The sequence below is a fragment of the Myxine glutinosa genome, chromosome 4 (assembly GCF_964187855.1).
Source record: "Myxine glutinosa chromosome 4, kmMyxGlut1.1, whole genome shotgun sequence".
Lineage (NCBI taxonomy): Eukaryota > Metazoa > Chordata > Myxini > Myxiniformes > Myxinidae > Myxine > Myxine glutinosa.
This window is the reverse complement of record NC_136264.1, coordinates 87,145,785-87,168,697: the sequence shown is the minus strand read 5'-3', so window position 1 is coordinate 87,168,697 and position 22,913 is coordinate 87,145,785. Positions and strand designations below refer to the sequence as shown.

At 42.0% G+C, this 22,913-nt stretch overlaps 1 protein-coding gene across 1 annotated transcript in view; it reads left to right on the top strand.

The window, feature by feature from the left end:
- LOC137415842 (tumor necrosis factor receptor superfamily member 6) overlaps window positions 1–11,101 on the top strand; it is a 40,372-nt gene extending 29,271 nt beyond the window's left edge. The window contains exons 7-10 of the mRNA XM_078776119.1: window positions 4,801–4,908; window positions 5,041–5,084; window positions 5,201–5,246; window positions 10,723–11,101. Coding sequence (XP_078632245.1) covers window positions 4,801–4,908; window positions 5,041–5,084; window positions 5,201–5,246; window positions 10,723–10,997 — 473 coding nt within the window. The 3' untranslated portion in view covers window positions 10,998–11,101. The remainder of the gene's footprint in view (window positions 1–4,800; window positions 4,909–5,040; window positions 5,085–5,200; window positions 5,247–10,722) is intronic.
- Window positions 11,102–22,913: the final 11,812 nt, after the last annotated feature.

Below are 22,913 nucleotides of genomic sequence, written 5' to 3'. Positions count from 1 at the left end.
TTGAACGATGCGCTTATTCAGATTTGAACGATGCGCTTATTCAGATTTGAACGATGCGCTTATTCAGATTTGAACGATGCGCTTATTCAGATTTGAACGATGCGCTTATTCAGATTTGAACGATGCGCTTATTCAGATTTGAACGATGCGCTTATTCAGATTTGAACGATGCGCTTATTCAGATTTGAACGATGCGCTTATTCAGATTTGAACGATGCGCTTATTCAGATTTGAACGATGCGCTTATTCAGATTTGAACGATGCGCTTATTCAGATTTGAACGATGCGCTTATTCAGATTTGAACGATGCGCTTATTCAGATTTGAACGATGCGCTTATTCAGATTTGAACGATGCGCTTATTCAGATTTGAACGATGCGCTTATTCAGATTTGAACGATGCGCTTATTCAGATTTGAACGATGCGCTTATTCAGATTTGAACGATGCGCTTATTCAGATTTGAACGATGCGCTTATTCAGATTTGAACGATGCGCTTATTCAGATTTGAACGATGCGCTTATTCAGATTTGAACGATGCGCTTATTCAGATTTGAACGATGCGCTTATTCAGATTTGAACGATGCGCTTATTCAGATTTGAACGATGCGCTTATTCAGATTTGAACGATGCGCTTATTCAGATTTGAACGATGCGCTTATTCAGATTTGAACGATGCGCTTATTCAGATTTGAACGATGCGCTTATTCAGATTTGAACGATGCGCTTATTCAGATTTGAACGATGCGCTTATTCAGATTTGAACGATGCGCTTATTCAGATTTGAACGATGCGCTTATTCAGATTTGAACGATGCGCTTATTCAGATTTGAACGATGCGCTTATTCAGATTTGAACGATGCGCTTATTCAGATTTGAACGATGCGCTTATTCAGATTTGAACGATGCGCTTATTCAGATTTGAACGATGCGCTTATTCAGATTTGAACGATGCGCTTATTCAGATTTGAACGATGCGCTTATTCAGATTTGAACGATGCGCTTATTCAGATTTGAACGATGCGCTTATTCAGATTTGAACGATGCGCTTATTCAGATTTGAACGATGCGCTTATTCAGATTTGAACGATGCGCTTATTCAGATTTGAACGATGCGCTTATTCAGATTTGAACGATGCGCTTATTCAGATTTGAACGATGCGCTTATTCAGATTTGAACGATGCGCTTATTCAGATTTGAACGATGCGCTTATTCAGATTTGAACGATGCGCTTATTCAGATTTGAACGATGCGCTTATTCAGATTTGAACGATGCGCTTATTCAGATTTGAACGATGCGCTTATTCAGATTTGAACGATGCGCTTATTCAGATTTGAACGATGCGCTTATTCAGATTTGAACGATGCGCTTATTCAGATTTGAACGATGCGCTTATTCAGATTTGAACGATGCGCTTATTCAGATTTGAACGATGCGCTTATTCAGATTTGAACGATGCGCTTATTCAGATTTGAACGATGCGCTTATTCAGATTTGAACGATGCGCTTATTCAGATTTGAACGATGCGCTTATTCAGATTTGAACGATGCGCTTATTCAGATTTGAACGATGCGCTTATTCAGATTTGAACGATGCGCTTATTCAGATTTGAACGATGCGCTTATTCAGATTTGAACGATGCGCTTATTCAGATTTGAACGATGCGCTTATTCAGATTTGAACGATGCGCTTATTCAGATTTGAACGATGCGCTTATTCAGATTTGAACGATGCGCTTATTCAGATTTGAACGATGCGCTTATTCAGATTTGAACGATGCGCTTATTCAGATTTGAACGATGCGCTTATTCAGATTTGAACGATGCGCTTATTCAGATTTGAACGATGCGCTTATTCAGATTTGAACGATGCGCTTATTCAGATTTGAACGATGCGCTTATTCAGATTTGAACGATGCGCTTATTCAGATTTGAACGATGCGCTTATTCAGATTTGAACGATGCGCTTATTCAGATTTGAACGATGCGCTTATTCAGATTTGAACGATGCGCTTATTCAGATTTGAACGATGCGCTTATTCAGATTTGAACGATGCGCTTATTCAGATTTGAACGATGCGCTTATTCAGATTTGAACGATGCGCTTATTCAGATTTGAACGATGCGCTTATTCAGATTTGAACGATGCGCTTATTCAGATTTGAGCGATGCGCTTATTCAGATTTGAGCGATGCGCTTATTCAGATTTGAGCGATGCGCTTATTCAGATTTGAGCGATGCGCTTATTCAGATTTGAGCGATGCGCTTATTCAGATTTGAGCGATGCGCTTATTCAGATTTGAGCGATGCGCTTATTCAGATTTGAGCGATGCGCTTATTCAGATGTGAGCGATGCGCTTATTCAGATGTGAGCGATGCGCTTATTCAGATTAGAGCTGTCTCCCTCGACATATCACGTGCCTTCGACACGGTCTGGCACCCCGCTCTGCTCACCAAACTCTCCTCCTTTGGTATCCATGGAAATCTCCACGCATGGCTGGCGGACTTCCTCTCTAGTCGTCGTCAACGTGTGGCCCTGAATGGGTTTCTCTCATCTCCTCTTCCTGTTCAGGCTGGAGTTCCCCAAGGCAGTGTTCTGGGCCCCGTGCTTTTTCTGGTCTTCATCAATGATCTCTCTGAATCTCTCGAAAATCCTCTCTATCTCTTTGCTGATGACTCCACTCTCTGCCGCTCCATTCCTCTTCCCTCAGATCGGCAGTCTGCTGCCTCCTCACTCTCTGAAGACCTGGACAAAATCACAGACTGGTCAAACAAGTGGAACATGTCTTTCAATCCTGACAAATCTCACACTCTTACTATGTCTCTCCGAAAAGATCGACTGGACAACCCTCCCATCTACTTTCTCAACAATCCTCTCCAAGAAGTTCTGTCGCTCAAGATTTTGGGTCTCACTATCTGCCATGATCTTTCTTGGGAAAACCACATTTCCAAGCTGGCCTCCAAAGCCAGTCGCCGACTGGGCATCCTCCGTCGTGCGAAGTCCTTCCTCGGCACACCTGAGCTCCTCACCACATACAAGGCTTTCATCCGCAGCTCAATGGAATACTGTTCTCCCCTATGGGCCGGTGCTCCTGCCTCACACCTAGCTCGGCTTCACGCTGTTGAAACCAAAGCTTTCAGAATTATTGGAATCTCCCGCGATGAAGCTATCTCTGAGGGCCTTTCACTCACTCACCGCAGGCAGGTAGGTGGTCTTTCTGTCTTCTACCGACTCCTCTCTGGCCTTGCACCCCCAGCTCTCTCTGTGCTCTGTCCCCCAAATATTCCTACAGGTCGCACAAGATCTGCCAGCAACCCTCTGATGGTTAAACTGCCGAAATCTCGGCTCTCTGCTCACCTTCACTCTTTCATTCCTCTTTTCTCCCACCTCTGGAACAAACTCCCTCACTCCCTTAAATCCCACTCCTCCCTCCAGGTCTTTAAAACAGCTGTTCACCACCATCTCTTATCTTCCCCCATCCAAAACCTTGATCTTTTCTACCCCCGCTAATTCACCCCAGATCCACCTTGTTTGAAATTCCAACTTCTTTCCTGGAAGTCCTGGCAGTGTCCATATGTTTTATACCTCTCCCACCGCCCCCTTCCCACGCCCCCCCCCCCCCCCCCAAAGCCCTCGCCCTCTCTCAGATCTCTCGATGTCTCCATGTCTCTCGGTCCCTGCTCTCAAATGTTGTGTTTGTGTCCTTCCCCCTCTCTCCCCATCTTGTCTACCGCTCCCTATGTTATATGTTTTATGTGTCGGTTTGTCTTTCTGTGTGATTAATGTTCGCTCTTTCACGAGCCTCGATCTTGTATACAAAAAAAAAATAAAAATAAAAAAAATAAAAAGATGTAAGCGATGCGCTTATTCAGATGTGAGCGATGCGCTTATTCAGATGTGAGCGATGCGCTTATTCAGATGTGAACGATGCGCTTATTCAGATGTGAACGATGCGCTTATTCAGATGTGAACGATGCGCTTATTCAGATGTGAACGATGCGCTTATTCAGATGTGAACGATGCGCTTATTCAGATGTGAACGATGCGCTTATTCAGATGTGAACGATGCGCTTATTCAGATGTGAACGATGCGCTTATTCAGATGTGAACGATGCGCTTCTGAACTGAACAAAGTTCAAATCTGAACAAAGTTCAAATCTGAACAAAGTTCAAATCTGAACAAAGTTCAAATCTGAACAAAGTTCAAATCTGAACAAATTATGAATAACAATATGTTATTCATATTGAAAGATGTTATTCATATTGAAAGATGTTATTCATATTGAAAGATGTTATTCATATTTGAAAGATGTGGTTATTCATATTGAAAGATGTTATTCATATTTGAAAGATGTGGTTATTCATATTGAAAGATGCCGTTCTTCTTTCGAGTCACGAAAGACATGCTTCATTCAGAAAGAGATGCGTAACCTGTTGCTGTATACAAGAAAAATGTATGGAACTATGTGGAGGTCATATTGAGCTTTTGGTTTAAGTATTGAAACTTGAGAATTATACACATATTTCACATTTAAAAAAATGATTTCACGTTAAAAAATTATTTCACATCTGTCATTGGTCGAGTTACAATTTAGGTTTTATTTACCTTTATTATGGTCTACCCTGTATAAGTATTTATGATTAGCAAATATAATGTTGATTATTGAAAAATATAATTTGAAAAAAAAAAATGGATATTGATAAATAATAGTTTGCATTTTTTGCTAAATTTAATTTTGTTCGAAGAACATTTGTGGGTAAAATACGGGTATCTTTGTCATTGTTTGCTTTCTGCCAGATAAAAATACAGCCATTGGAGTTGGACTCGGACTCGGTGCCATTGTAATTTTGGGTATTTGTGTACTTCTGTGGATATTCTACAAAGGAAAAAAAAAGAACAACTTTGGTATGTTTATTATACCCTGTGGGTCATTATGATGCTTTTCTGATGCCCATTTTTTCATTGGAATCAATTTAATTTGCATTTAAAGCTGTGGAATATTTGTTTGTATTTCTAACTTTTTCTGTTCATTTGCAGAGGATAAAGGTGAGAAAGTGAGAAATGCAGAAGACCATAGACAGGTGAGTTTCAAATTAAAGTTTTTTATTTTGTCCATCACATATATCCACATATATCCTTTCCTTGAATTTTGTCCACAGTGATATCACTTCCTTGAATGATGTTTCTCTTTCTCCAGAAACTCGAAATGACTGAGGCAATGATCAAAGGCAAAGATCTCCCAAGTATGTGATACCCACAAACATTTGCTTGTGAGATTAGCTGTTCATACTATGTCTGTCTGAAGTATGCTTGTATAAAATACTGACCATCACTCAAATAGTTTTAAAAAAATCAAATTTAAACAAATCAAAAAAATAAGTTTTAAAAAAGGACACTTGATATGTCATCTATATAAATATCTTCATGTGTTTGTGGAGTTTTGTGCATTTTACGTTAATTCTTTCACGGCCGAACCGTAGCACCTATAGGCCCTAAATTTTGGGTGTAGGTACTTCAGCATCTGGGCAAGGTTTTAGGCTGCCACCTCACCCCCTTAGCAAGGAAAATCTGATTTTCAGAACTACACAAACATACATACATAAAAAAACAAGACCAAAGGTCTAACAGTGGCATAGCTGGGCTTGTAAAATATTATAAATCACAAACACACATGATTAGCTTTTTAAACAGTCACTAATGCCGTTTATAACATGAAACAAAGAAATTTGGAGGAATCCCGACATCCGTGAGGTAAGCTTTACTTGCAGAACTGAGCAAAGATCAACTGTAATCTATATACCCTACAAGGATTGGAGGTGTGCTCATTTGCCAAACAGCTAGCTAGAGCTTGCCAAGCCAGCCATTCCTTAAGTGTTTTGAATGGAGTGTCTGCTTGAATGCTTAAACCACTCGGCGATCAATCCACAAGAAACTTGGTAAATGAACGCACACCCAATGTTGTTGAGACCCGACCATAGATCGTAATCTGTAATCTATATTCCCCAAAGAGGAATGACCATTCCTGCCACTCCCGTAGTGAGCGTGTGTATTAGTAAATTGAAATGACGGTCGGTGGAGTTAGCCGTCGTAATGACATCATATATGTAATGACGTAACGGACACAAAACTGCCGCTACTTTAACATGTAGAAGATGATATATTTTAACTTCCATTACGTTTAAAGTCACTATGAAGGGATTAGTGTAACTATTAGATTTACTATAATATTAACGTTACGTTATCATTATTGCGAAAACAATATCACCATTAAAAAAACCGAGGCGAATTCCTTACTTGCGTGGTTGTTAATATTAGTGCCGAACACCGCTCATCACTGATTCATGAACCATACACCGCTTCAATCCATTAACTTTGTACTCACGACATTGGGATGAAAGTGTTATGGTTATATTTATGATATTGTTATTATTATTGTTATGAAAACGATACTACTGAAATGATACACTACTGTATTAAGAAACCTGGGCTTAATTTGTCCGGGTCCGAAGATGAGGCATAACACCTAAGGCCTATACGTACAGTATTGTTGGAAGAGACATAAAGCCGATGCTTTCAATATTTGATGATAATTTTAACAATCGGTTTGTTTTGTTTCACACTGAATGAAAAACGTCAAGGTAGAGCATGGCGATTGTGATATATGACAGGTTCGACGATATGTTCAGCATGAACGGCATATAAATCAAAATGGCGGTGTGTGGTGAGTCAGCCGCTGTACGCCGTAATGACATCAGACGTAATCACATCACCTGTCATGTGACCAGATCCTCAGTTCTGATTGGTATACGTTTGAGGGGATATACATACGGACGGATAAACACTGTTCTAGATGGCTTTTCCCGATGGGCTAGCCGTAAAAATGGTTAGGCTAATCTTCACCAAATTTTGCAAACGTGTTGGGGGTACCCAGAGTCAAGTCATGGGTACAAAATAAAAAGCTACCCCCCCCCCCCTCCTGTAAAGCGCCCCATGGGGGAAAAAAAACTACTTAGGAGTTCGAGCACATGTTTTGCATTGAAAAGTTGAAATCTTATAAATAATTTCGCTTGTGCGTTAGTGTGGTTTTTTTGTGCGTTTATTTGTTACTTTTCACGGCCTAAAGCACTGCCGGAAGAATCTCACCCAGCCAGGCAGTGCCAGACAGCCCCTGCTTGTTAAATATATGAGAAGGTTCATGCAGACAGAGTCTTTTCGAATCAGAACATCAGCTAACAAAATCTAAAGTAGTGTATTTAGATCTACTAGTGCACCTGTTCCCCACGGGGGCAGCAGGAAAGGTCATTCCTCTCTGGGATATATAGATTACAGTCGATCTATGGTCGGGCTTCAAGAACATTGGTGGGGTGGGGAGTGGGGGGGGAGGGATTTGTTCATACCAAGCTTCTTGTAGAGCACTCGTAAAGTGGCTTAAGCATTCGAGCAAACATTCCATTCAAAACCGTTGATTAGGAACGGCTGGCCTTGGCAAGCCAAATTGAACACACCCTCGGCTTCCTCCTTTTCAGTTTCATGTTACACTGCAGTATCAACTTTAAAAAGACCACCACAAAAAATGCCACACTAGTGGCAGGAAGGGTCATGGTATTAACCCTTGTGGGGCATATAGATTACAGTAGATCTTCGCTCGGTTCTGCAAGTAAAATTTGCCTCATCTGGATGTCGGGATTCCTCCAAATTTCTCTCAGTTTTGTGTTAAACAGCATTATCGACTGTTTAAAAAGGTAATCATAATTGTGTCACGCGACCAGATTCTTGTACCAGATGCGCTAATCATCTACTGCGTATAAACGTCGTTGAAAGGCGGCGCCGCGTGTTTCACCATTTTCGCTTCCGGATTGATCGTTTATCAGCAATAAACTTCCGTAAATATACCTTTATTGGACACAGTTTCGTCTTATATTTCACCCATCGACGGAAAAATATACGATCTTTCGTTCAATGACAGTGGCATTACCTGTTATGACCGTTGAAGCCTGAATTTTGCTTCGGACTCAACGGTCATTTTCCGCGATTCCACGGCAACAGTCGCCTGGTGGCGTGCTAGTCGCTACACGTGTTTGTTTAGATAATGATTAATGATACTGATAATGAATAATACTGATACGTGACTGATAATTATCATTGAGTCATTATCTTGTGAGCCTAATTCACAAAGTACATACAAGTACAGCATTGTTCAATAAACGATATTCTTTGTCCAGTATATGAATAAAATATCATGCACACTGGATGCACAGCACTGAGCAGCATGTACAGGTCTTATCAATTGCACAAACTATGATGACTGTCTCAATCATTATAATGATTCATCTGCCGGTCTGCCGGTCCTGCCTCTGACCCTCTTCCGAATCCAAGCGTTCTCCGAACATTTTCCTACATGCCTCCTGCGCCTTTGCTACCTCTTTCTTTGCAGCCTTCCTGGCTGCCTTATAACTTTCATGCTCTGCTGTTTCTGCTCCCGTACCCTTCGCCTTCTGCCACTCCTTGAACTTCTTCCTCTTCTCGTCAATCCTCTTTCCAACTTCATCATCCCACCATCATGTTTCCGAGTGCCTCGGTGGTCCTTTTGTCCATCCACATACCTCACCAATGGCTCCCAACAGACTATCTTTCATTGACATCCAACCACTTTCAAGCTCAACCACATCATCCTCCACCATACTCAGCCTCTCTTTTAATGCCTCCCTCACTGTCACCTCTTTCAACCTCCACACCTTCATTCTCGGTTGGTACTTCACCCGCCGAGCTCTCCTCGCACCTTTCACCCTTATGTCGCAGACAACCAAGTGGTGCTGTGAAACAGCCTCCTCCGCCGGGATCACCTTTGTGTCCCGGAGGTGCCCCCTATCTCGCCTACGCACCATCAGGTAGTCAACGGTTGACTAGTCCTGTATATACGTCTTGTAAATGGGGCTTCACCAAACATGTGTGTGAAAATTCTATACATGTAGGCCTACTCGTCATTTTGCCTTGATATTTTGGCATGACAGCTTGGGCTAGCGTACAGATGGCGGGCGATGATTTACAGTATTTGTGTACAGTTGCAATGCAGATTATGCTTGAAGATTCGATGCAGATTATGCTGTACATAATAAATACAGCAGTATTAGAAGAAACATGTGCGTGTTTGTTTCCCATAAATTCCAATTAAAATCAGTGCTGGTCACAACTTATTTGCTCGGAAAAAAAGTGAAAAATACAGAATATTGGCACGGTGCCAAAAAAAATTGGCACTCGGCCAATAACTCTTATGGTACTTTTATTTACTTTACTTGTCCAACATCATGCTTGAAAAAAACCTTTAAACCCTAGAAATTGATTCTGATTGTAAATTACTGGTTGGTATTTTTTGCGAAATTTTCTAGATTTCCTGGCATGAAAAGTTGAAAAACCTGACATTTTGGGGAACAGATGAATATTTAAATTTTTGTTTTAATGAATTTGTAATTGCCCAATTTGACCAACCCTGCTATTTTATGAAGGTACAGGGTTGGTACTTTAATGCTGCAGGTATAACTCTAAATCCATAATTTGAGCATCTGGTACAAGAATCTGATAGCGTGACACATATGTGTTTATGGTTTATAATATTTTTAATTCTGGTTGGGGCCATTGCTCCCACGAAAACGGCGCAATAAGCTATTTATAAACATTAACACAGCATTTGTTCAATGAGGAAACACCCCTTGGGTAGGTGGGATATTATTCGTGTTAATATTGTCTGAGTATTAATGTTATGGTATTGGTCGTAATAAACATTAATATTATGCTTTTGGTATCAGAATCGTCCTTGGAACAACGTCATGTTAAAGCTATTTTAACACGGATATAACCTCAACAGGCAACCTCATTGGCAGGGGAGACCCCTTTGGTGGAGAAAACACCCATGGGGAAGAGGGCAAATGAATTCGCTACAACCTTCATTGTGTGACCCTTTGTCCTCTTATCAAGTTTCGTTGAGATTCGATGGGTAACGACCGAATGTATCGCGGTCAAAAATCGTCAGACAGCCACCAAATTGTATATTTTAGTATGATTCACGATTGAGGATTAAACTAATTAATATATCTGCACCCTAATGCCAAAATGCTTGGGTTGGCCCACTTCTAGCATTTGCATTCTCGACATACAATCATCAGCAAAATGTGTTATACATTCTCAAACATGTACACGTTGCATAAAATACATTGAATTATGTCAGTTATTTTTTTAACCGGAACCCGACCAATACACATAATCGGCATGGTTTCTTGAGGAACAATGATTTATGTCACACAGGAGTTGCATTGAATTATTAGCTTCATATAGTCACTTCTTATCTCAGGTGTTGCCATGTTCAAGAATTCTACACGACCATATGGACAGACTTTTTTACTTTCCACGAGGAAAACAACAGAGGTTGTTTGAGACTGGAGTGTTCACTGTGCTGTCTTTTCCCTTACAACAGGAAATGGAATTATACGAGTACATTCAGCCACATACTCAATAATGCTCAATCCTTAAATCCTATACTGCCACCTATCTTCTAAATTGTGAACTAGTATGAGTATTCACTGCTAGGCCTAATTATTGACAGGAACTTTAATACGTATATCTTGTCTGAGCAATTGCAATTATTATTGCTGCCCCATAACATGAAGTTCTCTCCAATAGACATTTTTAAATTTACATATCCCCTCACTTTCCATTTCCCACCAGAAAACTGGAAAGACATTGTGGCGGAGAACGTGGATCTTCGAGACGTTCGGAATCTACTGAGGAAGCTGGGCCTGGGGGATTGCAAAATAAATGAAATAACCAATGACTATGTGTATGCAAGGGATAAGAAATATGAGTTGCTGAGCACCTGGGAAAAACAAATTGGCAATGATCCAAATATACTTAAGAATGTTATGGAAGGGTTATATTCCTGTGGCCAATGCAAAGCTGCAGATATGCTTATTGGGGAAGCTCATCAAATATTTCTTGAATAATGGAGGGAAAGCCGTTTCTCCAATAATGTCTGTATTGAAAGAAAATTGTCATGAAAATTTTCTGTATAACATATTTGCTATGTCATTAAAAACTTTAAACATTTCTCAAGATTCATCAGAAACTTCATTACTCTCCCCTCCATTACTTCAGGCAATGCAATGCCTTGTTCGTGTTAAGAAAGAAAAAAAGACTTCTCCAACAAAATGGCCTCCCTCTGCTATTGTTACTTGCAAAATCGAAGATTTTTCAAGTATATTGATTGGTCTTGTGCATTATTCGGTTCTGTCTGTCTGTCTGGTTGTCTGTCAATCGCCTACTAATCTTCACGAAACTTCACCAGATGGTAGAGTTGGTCAAAAGGAAGCTTATTGATTTTGAAGTCAAAGATCAAAGGTCACCTTGAGGTCAAATTTCTAAAATTGTCATTTTTAATCCGATGGACCCGAGCTTTGATTAAGATCCCCAATTTTAATCTTGATGAAATCAACAATTTGATGTATACATGGCAACTTTTTATTTTGGGATGAGGTGGATTTTGCAAGTATCATGCTCTGTGTGACATCTTGTTTAAATCTTTCTCTGTTTGTACTAAAGCTAAAATCTTTGAATTGCCAACCATTCAATATAGATTTGAAAATGTTACCTCTATATATCAGCTCGTTTACAGAATGAAGTAGAACTTCAGGGATTTTTTAAAAAGTGCTCACTATTTATTTTGAATTATTGGTATTGCAATATTGAAATTTCCATATTTATTTTAATGGGTGTAACATCATACTATTATTATAAATATGTAGCATTTGTTGCTGGAATTGAGCTATTATGGTGGTTAGCAGAGGTTTTGAACAAAGGTCGTGCTTTCATTGAGGGCTAAGGTATTTGCACATATTTTAAAAGTGGATGTTATGAAAATTTTACAGCAAAGGCCACTCACTCACTCACCGCAGGCAGGTTGGTGGTCTTTTTGTCTTCTACCGACTCCTCTCCGGCCTTGCTCCCCCAGCTCTCTCTGTGCTCTGTCCCCCAAATATTCCTACAGGTTGCACAAGATCTGCCAGCAACCCTCTTCAGATGAAACTACCAAAATCAAGACTCTCTGCTCACCTTCACTCCTTCATTCCTCTTTTCTCCCACATCTGGAACAAACTCCCTCACTATCTTCAATTCCACTCCACCCTCCAGGTCTTTAAAACAGCTGTTCACCACCATCTCTTGTCTCCAAAACCTTGATCTTTTCTACCCCCGTTAATTCACCCCAGATCCACTTTTTTGAAATTCCGACCTCTTTCCTTGAAGTCCTATCTGTGTCCAAGTGTTTTATACCTCTCCCCCACCCCCCTTCCCACGCCACCTCCCCCCAAGCCCTCTACCTCCCACAGATCTCCCGATGTCCCGGCTCTCAAATGTTGTACTTGTGTGCTTCCCCCTCTCTCCCCATCTTTTCTCCCGCTCCCTTTATCATATGTTTTGTGTGTCGGTTTGTCTTTTTGTGATTAATGTTAGCTCTTACACGAGCCTCGATCTGGTATACAAAAAAACAAACAAAAAAATTATTGGATGGCCGAGATTAATTTGCAATCCTGTTTTTACCATCTATAAAATAATAGCTTTTCAAACAGAACCCTTTTATCCCAAATCTTATCCGTCCTTGTACTTCCCCTGAGTCAAAATGCAAATATTCTTTGCAACAAATATCGGTTTTGCTTCTATTGGGGCTTGTCAACCAACTGATTGGTGTAATCATGCCTAGCCCTTGACAATCCTCAAACTCGAACAACACTTAGAAGAGAGCACAACCCCACCAGGCTGAACAGTTTACGTTTTGTATCCCACTGATAGGCCGGATTTGCATCTGAACCTTAACCAAAATCAATTCGCCTTGTTCTTATCACCTACCCAACACATGCACCTAGTTTTCTCATAATCCGTCCACAACCTTTTGAAACGTCATGCTACATATTGTTTTTGGCCCGAGGACTCAATGGTGAAGAATCACTTAAAAAATTTGTAGGATCTGAATCCACACCAAAATCTAATCAATTCGGCCTTGTCACACACGCAACCTATCCACCAAGTTTCGGCCGAATCTATCCATAACTTTTTGAGACATATTGATCACAGGGATGAAAACATAACCTCTGTCCACCTTCGATGGTGGAGGTAAAATGATGATTCCTGTGCTCATATGTTGGTTCGTCCCCCAGCTGAGATTTATTAAATGAAAAGCAGTTGATTCTTTAAAAGTAGGGTAAATTTTCCCTTTTGGGGTGGGAGATAAAGCTCGAGAATGATGTACTATCAAATTTCGCAACTGCACATGGTTTTTTTTTCTGGCTTACGTCCAACAACGTTTTTGTGCCAGGAAGCCAGCCAGTGCTGTTATGTCGTACATCCGGTAACTCTGGTTTGTAATGGATGTTTGGCACTGTACGCTTCTAGTAAGATAATAGCTTTACCCCATAGGAACAGTCCCTATGTATTTAAAGTATCGATTACTCTACACAAAGTCTGCACTCCCTTTTAAAACTTTTACCTTTTGTTGCCTCTTATAGTCTGGAATTAAAATGCATGAAATCAGGCCTTTTCCACCTTTATTTACACATCGTAACCCACAACCTCCAAGTGAAAAAGAAATTCTACAAATTTCAGAAAATTAATTAAAAATACAAAACTGGATATCTTCATTGGATAACTATCCACCCCACTGAGGTAATACTTGGTGGAAGCACCTTTGAGAGCAATTACAGCTGTGAGTCTGGTGGGATAGGTCTCTACCAACCTTACACACCTTGATTGGGCAATATTTTCCCATTCTTCTGCACAAAACTGTTCAAGCTCAGTCAAGTTGCATGGGGAGTGTTGATGGACAGCAATCTTCAAGTCATGCCACAGATTTTCGATTGGATTTAGATCGGGGCTCTGGCTGGGGCCACTCAAGGACCTTTATCATTTTGTTCCTCAGCCACTTGAGTGTAGCTTTGGCTGGGTGCTTCGGGTCATTGTCATGCAGAAAGGTTAGTCATGGCATGCTTCACTCATGTCATGCTTCAGTCAAAACATTGTCTTGCTTCCATCCAAATTTTAGCTTTCTTGCAGAGGGCAGCTGGTTTTCCTCTGGTATTTTTCTGTATTTTGCTCCATCCATCTTCCCTTTAATCCTGACAAGTGTCCCAGTCCCTGCTGATGAGAAACATCCCCAAAACATGATGCTGCCACCACCATGGTGTTCTTTGGGTGATGTGCTTTATTGGGTTTGTGCCAAACGTAACATTTTGCATTTAGGCCAAAAGGTTCCATCTTGGTTTGGTCAGACCACAAAACGTTTTGCCACATGGCTTCAGAATATCTGGAGTGTTTTCTTTTGCACACCTCAAACGGGACTCAAGGTGGGTTTTTTTTAGGCAAATAGCTTCCTTGTTGCCACCCTACTGCACAGGCCACACTTGGGGAGTGCTTGGGATATTGTTGTCACATCCACACAGTGACCAGTCTTTGCCATAAAGGCCTGTCGCTCTTTACAAGTTGCCATTGACCTCTTGGTGGCCTCTCTAATCAGTTTCCTCCCTACTTGATCATTCAGTTTGGAGGGACGGCCTGAACTAGGCAGGGTCTTGGTGGTACCATATGCCTTCCACTTTGTAAAGATTGTCTTGACTGTGCTCCAAGGGATATGCAAGGCCATTGAAATATTTTTATACCCATCCCCCAATCTGTGCCTTTCCACAACTTTATCCCGGAGGTCTTTTGAAAGCTCCTTGGTGCTCATGGTTGAGTTTTTGCTGTGAAATGCACTACCCAGCAGAGGAAACCTACAGGAACAGCTGATTTTATTCTGAAATAATCAGAATCACAACAATTTTACACATGCAGAGGCTAATTAACTTGGTGTGTGATTTTTTTAAGGTGATTGGTTATACCTGAGCTAATGGCATCTGCCATCAAAGCTGGATGGAGGTTATCTTTTCACCCCTGTCTGTCTTTCTGTTTTTTTTTGTTTGTCCATTTGTTGGTGAACAAAATATCTCAAAAGGTTGTGGACGGATTTGGACGAAATTTGGCAGATATGTAGCATATGTGGCGAGGACAAAATGATTAGATTTGGTGAAGATCTGGATCCAGATCCAGCTAATATAATTTTTTAAGTGATTCTTCACCATTGGAAGACAGGGCCAAAAATGATACATAGCAGGATATCTCAAAACGTTATGGACGGATTTGGACGAAACTTTGTGGAGATGTTGGATGTCTGACAAGGACGATTCGATTCGATTTTGGTGAAGATCTGAATATGGATTGGGATAGGAGAATTATTTATTTATTTTAAGTGATTCTTCACCATTGGGAAAGAGAGGCACAAACGATACACAGCAGGATATCTCAAAGTTATGGATAGATTTGGACGAAACTTAGTGGACAGGTTGTGTGTGTGACGTGACAAGGAAGAATCGATTCAATTTTGGTGAAGATCCGGATCCAGCTAGTAGAATTTTTAAGTGATTCTTCACCATTGAGTGATATGGCCAACCAGTTGGAGGTATATGCTCTTTACTTTTTCTTTTTCTTTTTTTTGTATACAAGATCGAGGCTCGTGAAAGAACTAACATTAATCACACAGAAAGACAAACCGACACGTAAAACATATAACATGGGGAGCGGTAGACAAGATGGGGCGAGAGGGGGAGGAACACAAACACAACATCTGAGAGCAGGGACATCGAGAGATCTGTGGGAGGGAGAGGGCTTTGGGTGGTGGAGGCATGGGAAGGGGGGGTGGGAGAGGTATAAGACATATGGACACTGCCAGGACTTCCAGGAAAGAAGTTGGAATTTCAAACAAGGTGGATCTGGGGTGAATTAGTTGGGGTAGAAAAGATCAAGGTTTTGGATGGGGAAAGATAAGAGATGGTGGTGAACAGCTGTTTTAAAGACCTGGAGGGAGGAGTGGGATTTAAGGGAGTGTGGGAGTTTGTTCCAGAGGTGGGGGAAAAGAGGAATGAAAGAGTGAAGGTGAGCAGAGAGCTGAGATTTCGGCAGTTTAACCATCAGAGGGTTGCTGGCAGATCTTGTGCGACCTGTAGGAATATTTGGGGGACAAAGCACAGAGAGAGCTGGGGGAGCAAGGCTGGAGAGGAGTCGGTAGAAGACAGAAAGACCACCTACCTGCCTGCGGTGAGCGAGTGAAAGGCCCTCAGAGATAGCTTCATCGCGGGAGATTCCAATGATTCTGAAAGCTTTGGTTTCAACAGCGTGAAGCCGAGCTAGGTGTGAGGCAGGAGCACCGGCACATAGGGGAGAACAGTATTCCTTTGAGCTGCGGATGAAAGCCTTGTATGTGGTGAGGAGCTCAGGTGTGCCGAGGAAGGACTTCGCATGATGGAGGATGCCCAGTCGGCGACTGGCTTTGGAGGCCAGCTTGGAAATGTGGTTTTCCCAAGAAAGATCATGGCAGATAGTGAGACCCAAAAGCTTGGGCGACAGAACCTCTTGGAGAGGATTGTTGAGAAAGTAGATGGGAGGGTTGTCCAGTCGATCTTTTCGGAGAGACATAGTAAGAGTGTGAGATTTGTCAGGATTGAAAGACATGTTCCACTTGTTTGACCAGACTGTTATTTTGTCCAGGTCTTCAGAGAGTGAGCAGGCTGCAGACTGCCGATCTGAGGGAAGAGGAATGGAGTGGCAGAGAGTGGAGTCATCAGCAAAGAGAAAGAGAGGATTTTCCAGAGAGTCGGAGAGATCATTGATAAAGACCAGAAAAAGCATAGGGCCCAGAACACTGCCTTGGGGAACTCCAGCCTGAACAGGAAGGGGAGATGAGAGAAATCCATTCAGGGCCACACGTTGACTCCGACCAGAGAGGAAGTCTGCAAGCCATGCATGGAGATTTCCATGGATACCATAGGAGGAGAGTTTGGTGAGCAGAGCTGGGTGCCAGACCATATCGAAGGCACGTGATATGTCAAGGGAGACGGCTCTGATTTCCTGTTTGGCATTGAGGACCTCCATCCATTGTTGAGAGAGCAGAAGCAGCATGTCCAGAGTCGAATGACCTGGTCTGAATCCAAATTGATTATCGGAGATCAAGCCATTGGAGAAGAGGAAGGATTTGATATCCGAAGCAATGATGGATTCCATGACTTTGCTGATAATTGGGAGCAGGCTGATTGGTCTGTAGTTGCAAGGATCTGTTTTTGCACCTTTTTTGTGTAAAGCGGTAATGTTTGCTGATTTCCAGGATGCTGGCAGATGACCTTGGGCAAAAGAGAGGGTGAAAAGAACAGAGAGAGGGTGAGATCGAGCGGCAGAGCAGGATTTTAGGACCCGTGGGCTGATGCCGTCAGGTCCAGTTGCAGAATCAGAGTCGAGGGTTGACAGAAACTTTTCCACCTTGTCAGGAGAGAAGGACACAGAGTCCAGGAGCAGTTGGGTTTGACTGGGTAAGGTGGGAACAGAGAGAGATGGGTTTGGGACACAAGATTTTGAGGCAAACATAGAGTTGAGGCATTCGGCTTTGTCACATGCAGTGTCAACTGTGTATCCATTTGAGGTAAGGGAGGGGATGGAGCGGGAACAAACACCAGAAACGGATTTGACCAGACACCACCAGGATTTGGAGGAAGGAGACAGGTTTGAGAGTTCATTCTTGAGTGTGGAGAGATAGTGCTTCCTGGCACTCCTGAGGGTAGACACACACTTGTTCCGAGCTTGGTGGAAGGAACTGAGATTGCCTTCAGTTGGATTAGCCTTCCAAGAGGCAAAGGCAAGTTGTTTCAGGGCAATTGCCTCACCACAAGATTCAGTGTACCATGGACGGGAGGAAGGGTAAGACAACTGAAGACGAGATGGGTTAAATCTGTGCATGAGAGAGAGCAGTTTGCTTTGGAAGAATTCCCAGGAAGAATTGATGTCAGAGGCAGTAGAGATGGGAGACCAGTCGAGATGATTGATGGCTGCTTGAAGACCGTGCCAGTCGGCCTGAGTGAAATGCCAGACTCAGCGACGCTGAGGAGGCTCTCCGAGAATGGCCAGAGAAATGTCCACTTTAACAAGCACATGATCAGAAGAACCGATTGGGGCAGAAGAAGTGCAGCAGACATTAGCAGGAAGTTTGTCATAACCAAGTCTAGAAGAGAAGATACACCATTGGCCATAGACTCCTCTAGAGAATTAGAGATAGATAATTAGAGATAATTTGAATAGAGGTGGACTGAGTGTGCCGACTATGTCAACCGTCTTCTTTGTACATAATGCCTATAATTTGCATGGCATGACTAAAATGCGTTGCCGCTTTCATTTTGCTGAGCTGTTATCCTTTGTAGATGCACCTTTCGCTAGTAATAATGCAGCATGTACTACTTTAGCTAACATTCTATTGAAAGCTCATGTCCTCAGTCAGTGACAAAGAAAAGGCTGTGGGATGCCTCAGGAGGCAAGAAAAGCTCTCCAACTTGCGATAGCTCTCCAACTAGTGATAGACATAGACATAGTTGTAATAGACATTTTTTACAAAATATTATTGAAAAACGGTGCATTGTTATTATTCGAATGTGAATTTGCTGTATGTTTGTATGTTTGTGTAATACGATATATGACAATATATATTAAATTTGGACAGCTCTACAAACATGCCTCTTATTATAATCAGCCATCTCTCACCGTTTATGAGTTAGACACAAAAAACGGGCAAAAATTACCAAAATTCACTAATTTGACCTTGAAATATGACCTTTTGACCTTGAAGATGACCCCAGGTGGTGTTGAAAATATCGCTATTGAATTCGCCGTCCTCAAAAACCCCTATTTTGACCCCGAGATCGTGTCTCTAGCCCTTCTAGAAGTCATTTTAGCCCAGGACTTAAGTTAATCCTTCAGACTCAAGTTACAAACCCCGAGCATGGGACGTTCCAGTCCTTCTCTAAAGGAGTCTATGCCATTGGCTGAGATCCGGGTCGGGAAATTGACAGATTGTGTCAATCCCAGTGAGTCGCAGAAGTCCTTTGCTGAGGTGCCATGGCTGGTGAGAGATGAACCCACACCCAGCCAGCTGGCATGATGACAGTTGAAGTCGCCACATGTGAGGAAGAGAGAGTTGGGATGAGTGGATAGAAGTTGGTCCATGGTGTCCGACAGTGAAATGTAAATGGAGTCATCACTGTTTGGAGGACGGTACAGAGCACATATGAACAAAAGGTGGGAGCGGAGAGGAAGCCGTAGCCAGAGGTACTCCTGGGGCTGGGTGGAGAGAGGGCAGTGCAAGGAGAGTGAGGAAGAGAGTTTTTGATAAAGATAGCCACCCCACCACCAGTACGAGGCTCAGGTCTATCATACCGGAGGAGGGAGTAACCAGGAAGAGATATTAAGGAATCAGAGACATCTTGAAGGAGGAAAGTTTCTGTTAAGCAGATCAAGTCTGGATTGTCAGAAGCAACCTGTATGGAGAGATCAGTCAGGTTTGAGCGAAGGCCCCGGATGTTTGAGGTCCATACCGTTAATGAAGAGAGATGGGGACCACTGAGCGCCGTTCTAGTTTACAATTGCTATTCTAAGACACTGATCCGACCAAGATAATCTAGTTTTGTATTTTTAATTAATCTTCTGAAAATTGTAGAATTTGTTTTTCACTTGGAGGTTGTGGGTTACTATGTGTAAATAAAGGTGGAAAAAGCCTGATTTGATGCAATTTAATTTCAGGTTATAAGAGGCAACAAAAGGTGAAAATTTTGAAAAGGGGTGTGGACTTTCTATCTATATGCACTGCACTTCTAAATTTTAGCTTGGTGTTGGTTTAACGGTTAAGGAGGGTGGCTTAAGATCTTAGGGTCTTGAGTTTGAGCCCCTATCGTGCCCTTGAATATCATTGGCGGATTGACTCAGCCTGTCATCCTTTTGAGGTTGGCAAAATGAGTACCAGCTTACTGGTAACAGGGGCACTGCATCAGCAGCATAGCCGCACTCCAAGCAATGATGCCACCAGCAGCCATGAGCGGCTGTATATTAAATGATAAAAACTTGTAAGTTCCATGAGGTTTTTAAGCTCCAGTAACACTAAAGCGGTGTAATTCTTTTAGCAACTATCTTATGGAACGCAAAACTCTATTCTATTGCTCATATGAGATCAAGTTGGACCTTTTAGGCCCTTTTTACATACTTAGATGAGACCTTTTCGACCCCTTCAACAGTAACTATACTATTGGAATGTACCCTTTAAAGTTCGACCAACGAGAACCTTTGAAGCGCACATTACACAAACATCTCCACTCCATAGTCTTCTTGCAAAACACAGAACATACTATTTTTCAGCAAGTAATGCACAGATGGTGGTTACTCTGCTATATATCTATATCTACAGTCATGTGAAAAAGTAAGTACACCCCATGTAAAGTTTTGACTTTTTCAACATATTTCAACATACAGCTATTTGATCTTCATTTCAACAATATTGAAAGATAAAGGTGATATAATATAACAAATATCATGAAACATTTACATTTTGTAGTCCATTGTATAATTTAAATCAACATAAATGCAAATTTCGCATGTGGAAAAAGTAAGTACACCCTTGGCTCTAATTAGGTGGTATTGCCCCCTTTGGCAGAAACAACCTCAAGTAGGCATTTCTTAAAACTGTCTACCAGCCTCTGACATCGACTGGGAGAAATTTTTGCCCTCTCCTCCATGCAGAATTCTTTCAGCTGTGCGATGTTTGAGGGGTTTCTTGCATGCACAGCTCGTTTCAAATCCTCCCACAACATCACGATGGGATTTAGATCCGGGCTTTGACTTGGCCATTCCAGAACCCTCCATTTCTTTCTTTTCAGCCTTTCCTTGGTGGATTTACTGGTATGTTTAGGGTCATCGTCATGTTGCAAGGTCCACCTTCGGTTGAGCTTCAACTTTCCAAGAGATGGCCTCACATTATCCTCAAGCACCCTCTGGTACAATGAAGAATTCATAGTGGATTCTATGATGGTGAGTTGCCCAGGCCCTGATGCAGCAAAGCTGCCCCAAACCATACTATTTCCACCGCCATGCTTTACAGTTGGTATCAGGTTCTTGTGGTCAAATGCTGTCTTTGGTTTTCGCCAAACATGTCTTCTGGTACTGTGGCCAAATAGCTCTTCCTTTGACTCATCTGTCCATAGCACATTGTTCCAGAAGTGCTGGTCTTTGCCGAGGTGTTCATTGGCAAACTTTAGTCTTGCCCTGATGTTCTTTCTGGACAGCAAAGGTTTCCTCCTGGCACACCTCCCATGTAGATCAAATTTGTGCAGCCTCTTTCCAATGGTAGCCTCGTGCTCTTTGACATCAACAGTGGCAAGAGAAGAGATACCGGTTGGTTCCGTGATGACATTCTGGGGTCCTTAGAGACTTCTTTCAGCATATTGCTGTCTGCTCTAAGGGCTGAACTTGCTGGGGCGGCCTGGCCTGAACAAGTTGGCAGTTGTTTGGAATCTTCTCCACTTGTAGATGATCTTCTGGACAGTCGAATGATTGATTTCAAATTGTTTGGAGATCTTTTTAAATCCCTTCCCAGACTCGTAGGCATCTATAACCTTCTTTCTGAAGGCCTCAGAGAGCTCTTTTGATCTAGGCATGGTGACGCCGCACACTTCAACAACAAAGAGCAAACCAAGCTAAATGTCTGAGGTTTAAATAAGGCAGGCTCCTCCAATATCCTCTCTAACGATGTTCTAATCATTTGCACCTGAGCTGGTGCACCTGATTCTAATTTTAGGTATTTGAAGTAGTGATCAATGTAGGGGTGTACTTACTTTTTCAACATGTGAAATTTGCATTCATGTTTATTTAAATTATATAATGGACTACAAAATGTAAATGTTTCATGATATTTGTTATATTATATCACCTTTATCTATCAATATTGTTGAAACTAGGGCATGCCCGTACTATATATATATCTAAAATTATATCCCCCCCCTCTATTTACATGAAATGGTTTGGTCCATGAAATGTTTTGGTCCATTCGCAACGCCAAAGCGAACGGCGAACGCTTTACATGAAATGGTTTGGTCCATGAAATGTTTTGGTCCATTCGCAACGCCAAAGCGAATGGCGAACGGCTTGCGAGTACAGTGACAACCCCCCCCCCCCCCCCTCTATTTACATGAAATGGTTTTAATTAGTTTTAAAACATAGTTTAACGCCAACATAGCGGCAACATAGTTTGCCAACGTGAAATAAATGAATACGCTCTCAAATGTGCCGTCCGAGGCAGAGTGTGTTCGCCACGTTCGGCACACGCGATAGCTCGCTGCTCTCTGATTGGTTGAATCGTTTTTTGGACATAGCTCGGTAAGTAATTGTCCGATTAATATGAAACCTTGAAAAGGCACATCCTCGGGTCCCCAGCAATATACCTGGCAAGTTTCAAGTATATCGGACCGGTAGTTGTCGAGAAACAGCGGTCGCATACACACACACACACACACAGACAGAGATTAGTGGAATTATAGATAGATGAAGATCAAATAGCTGTATGTTGAAATATGCTGAAAAGGTCAAAACTTTACATGGGATGTACTTACTTTTTCACGTGACTGTACGAGGGTCAGTCAATAAGTAACATTAAAATGGATGAAATAGTCTCCGAATTGAACATGAGCCATGGTTCAGCACACCATATCATTCACAACCTGCTGGGGTTCCGCAAAGTGTCTGCAAGGTGGGTGCCGAGACAACTCACACCCAAACTGAAAGAACGGTGAGTGGATGCATGTGAAGAACTTCTGTGACGTTACGAAACAGAAGGCGACGCTTTCTTACAGCGTGAAATGACTTGGGATGAAAGCTGGGTCCACTACTTTATGCCAGACACGGAGAGGGCAAGCAAAGAGTGGCGCCATTCATGGCGCTGGGAAAGTGATGCTGACGCTCTTCTGGGATAGCCGAGGCCCACT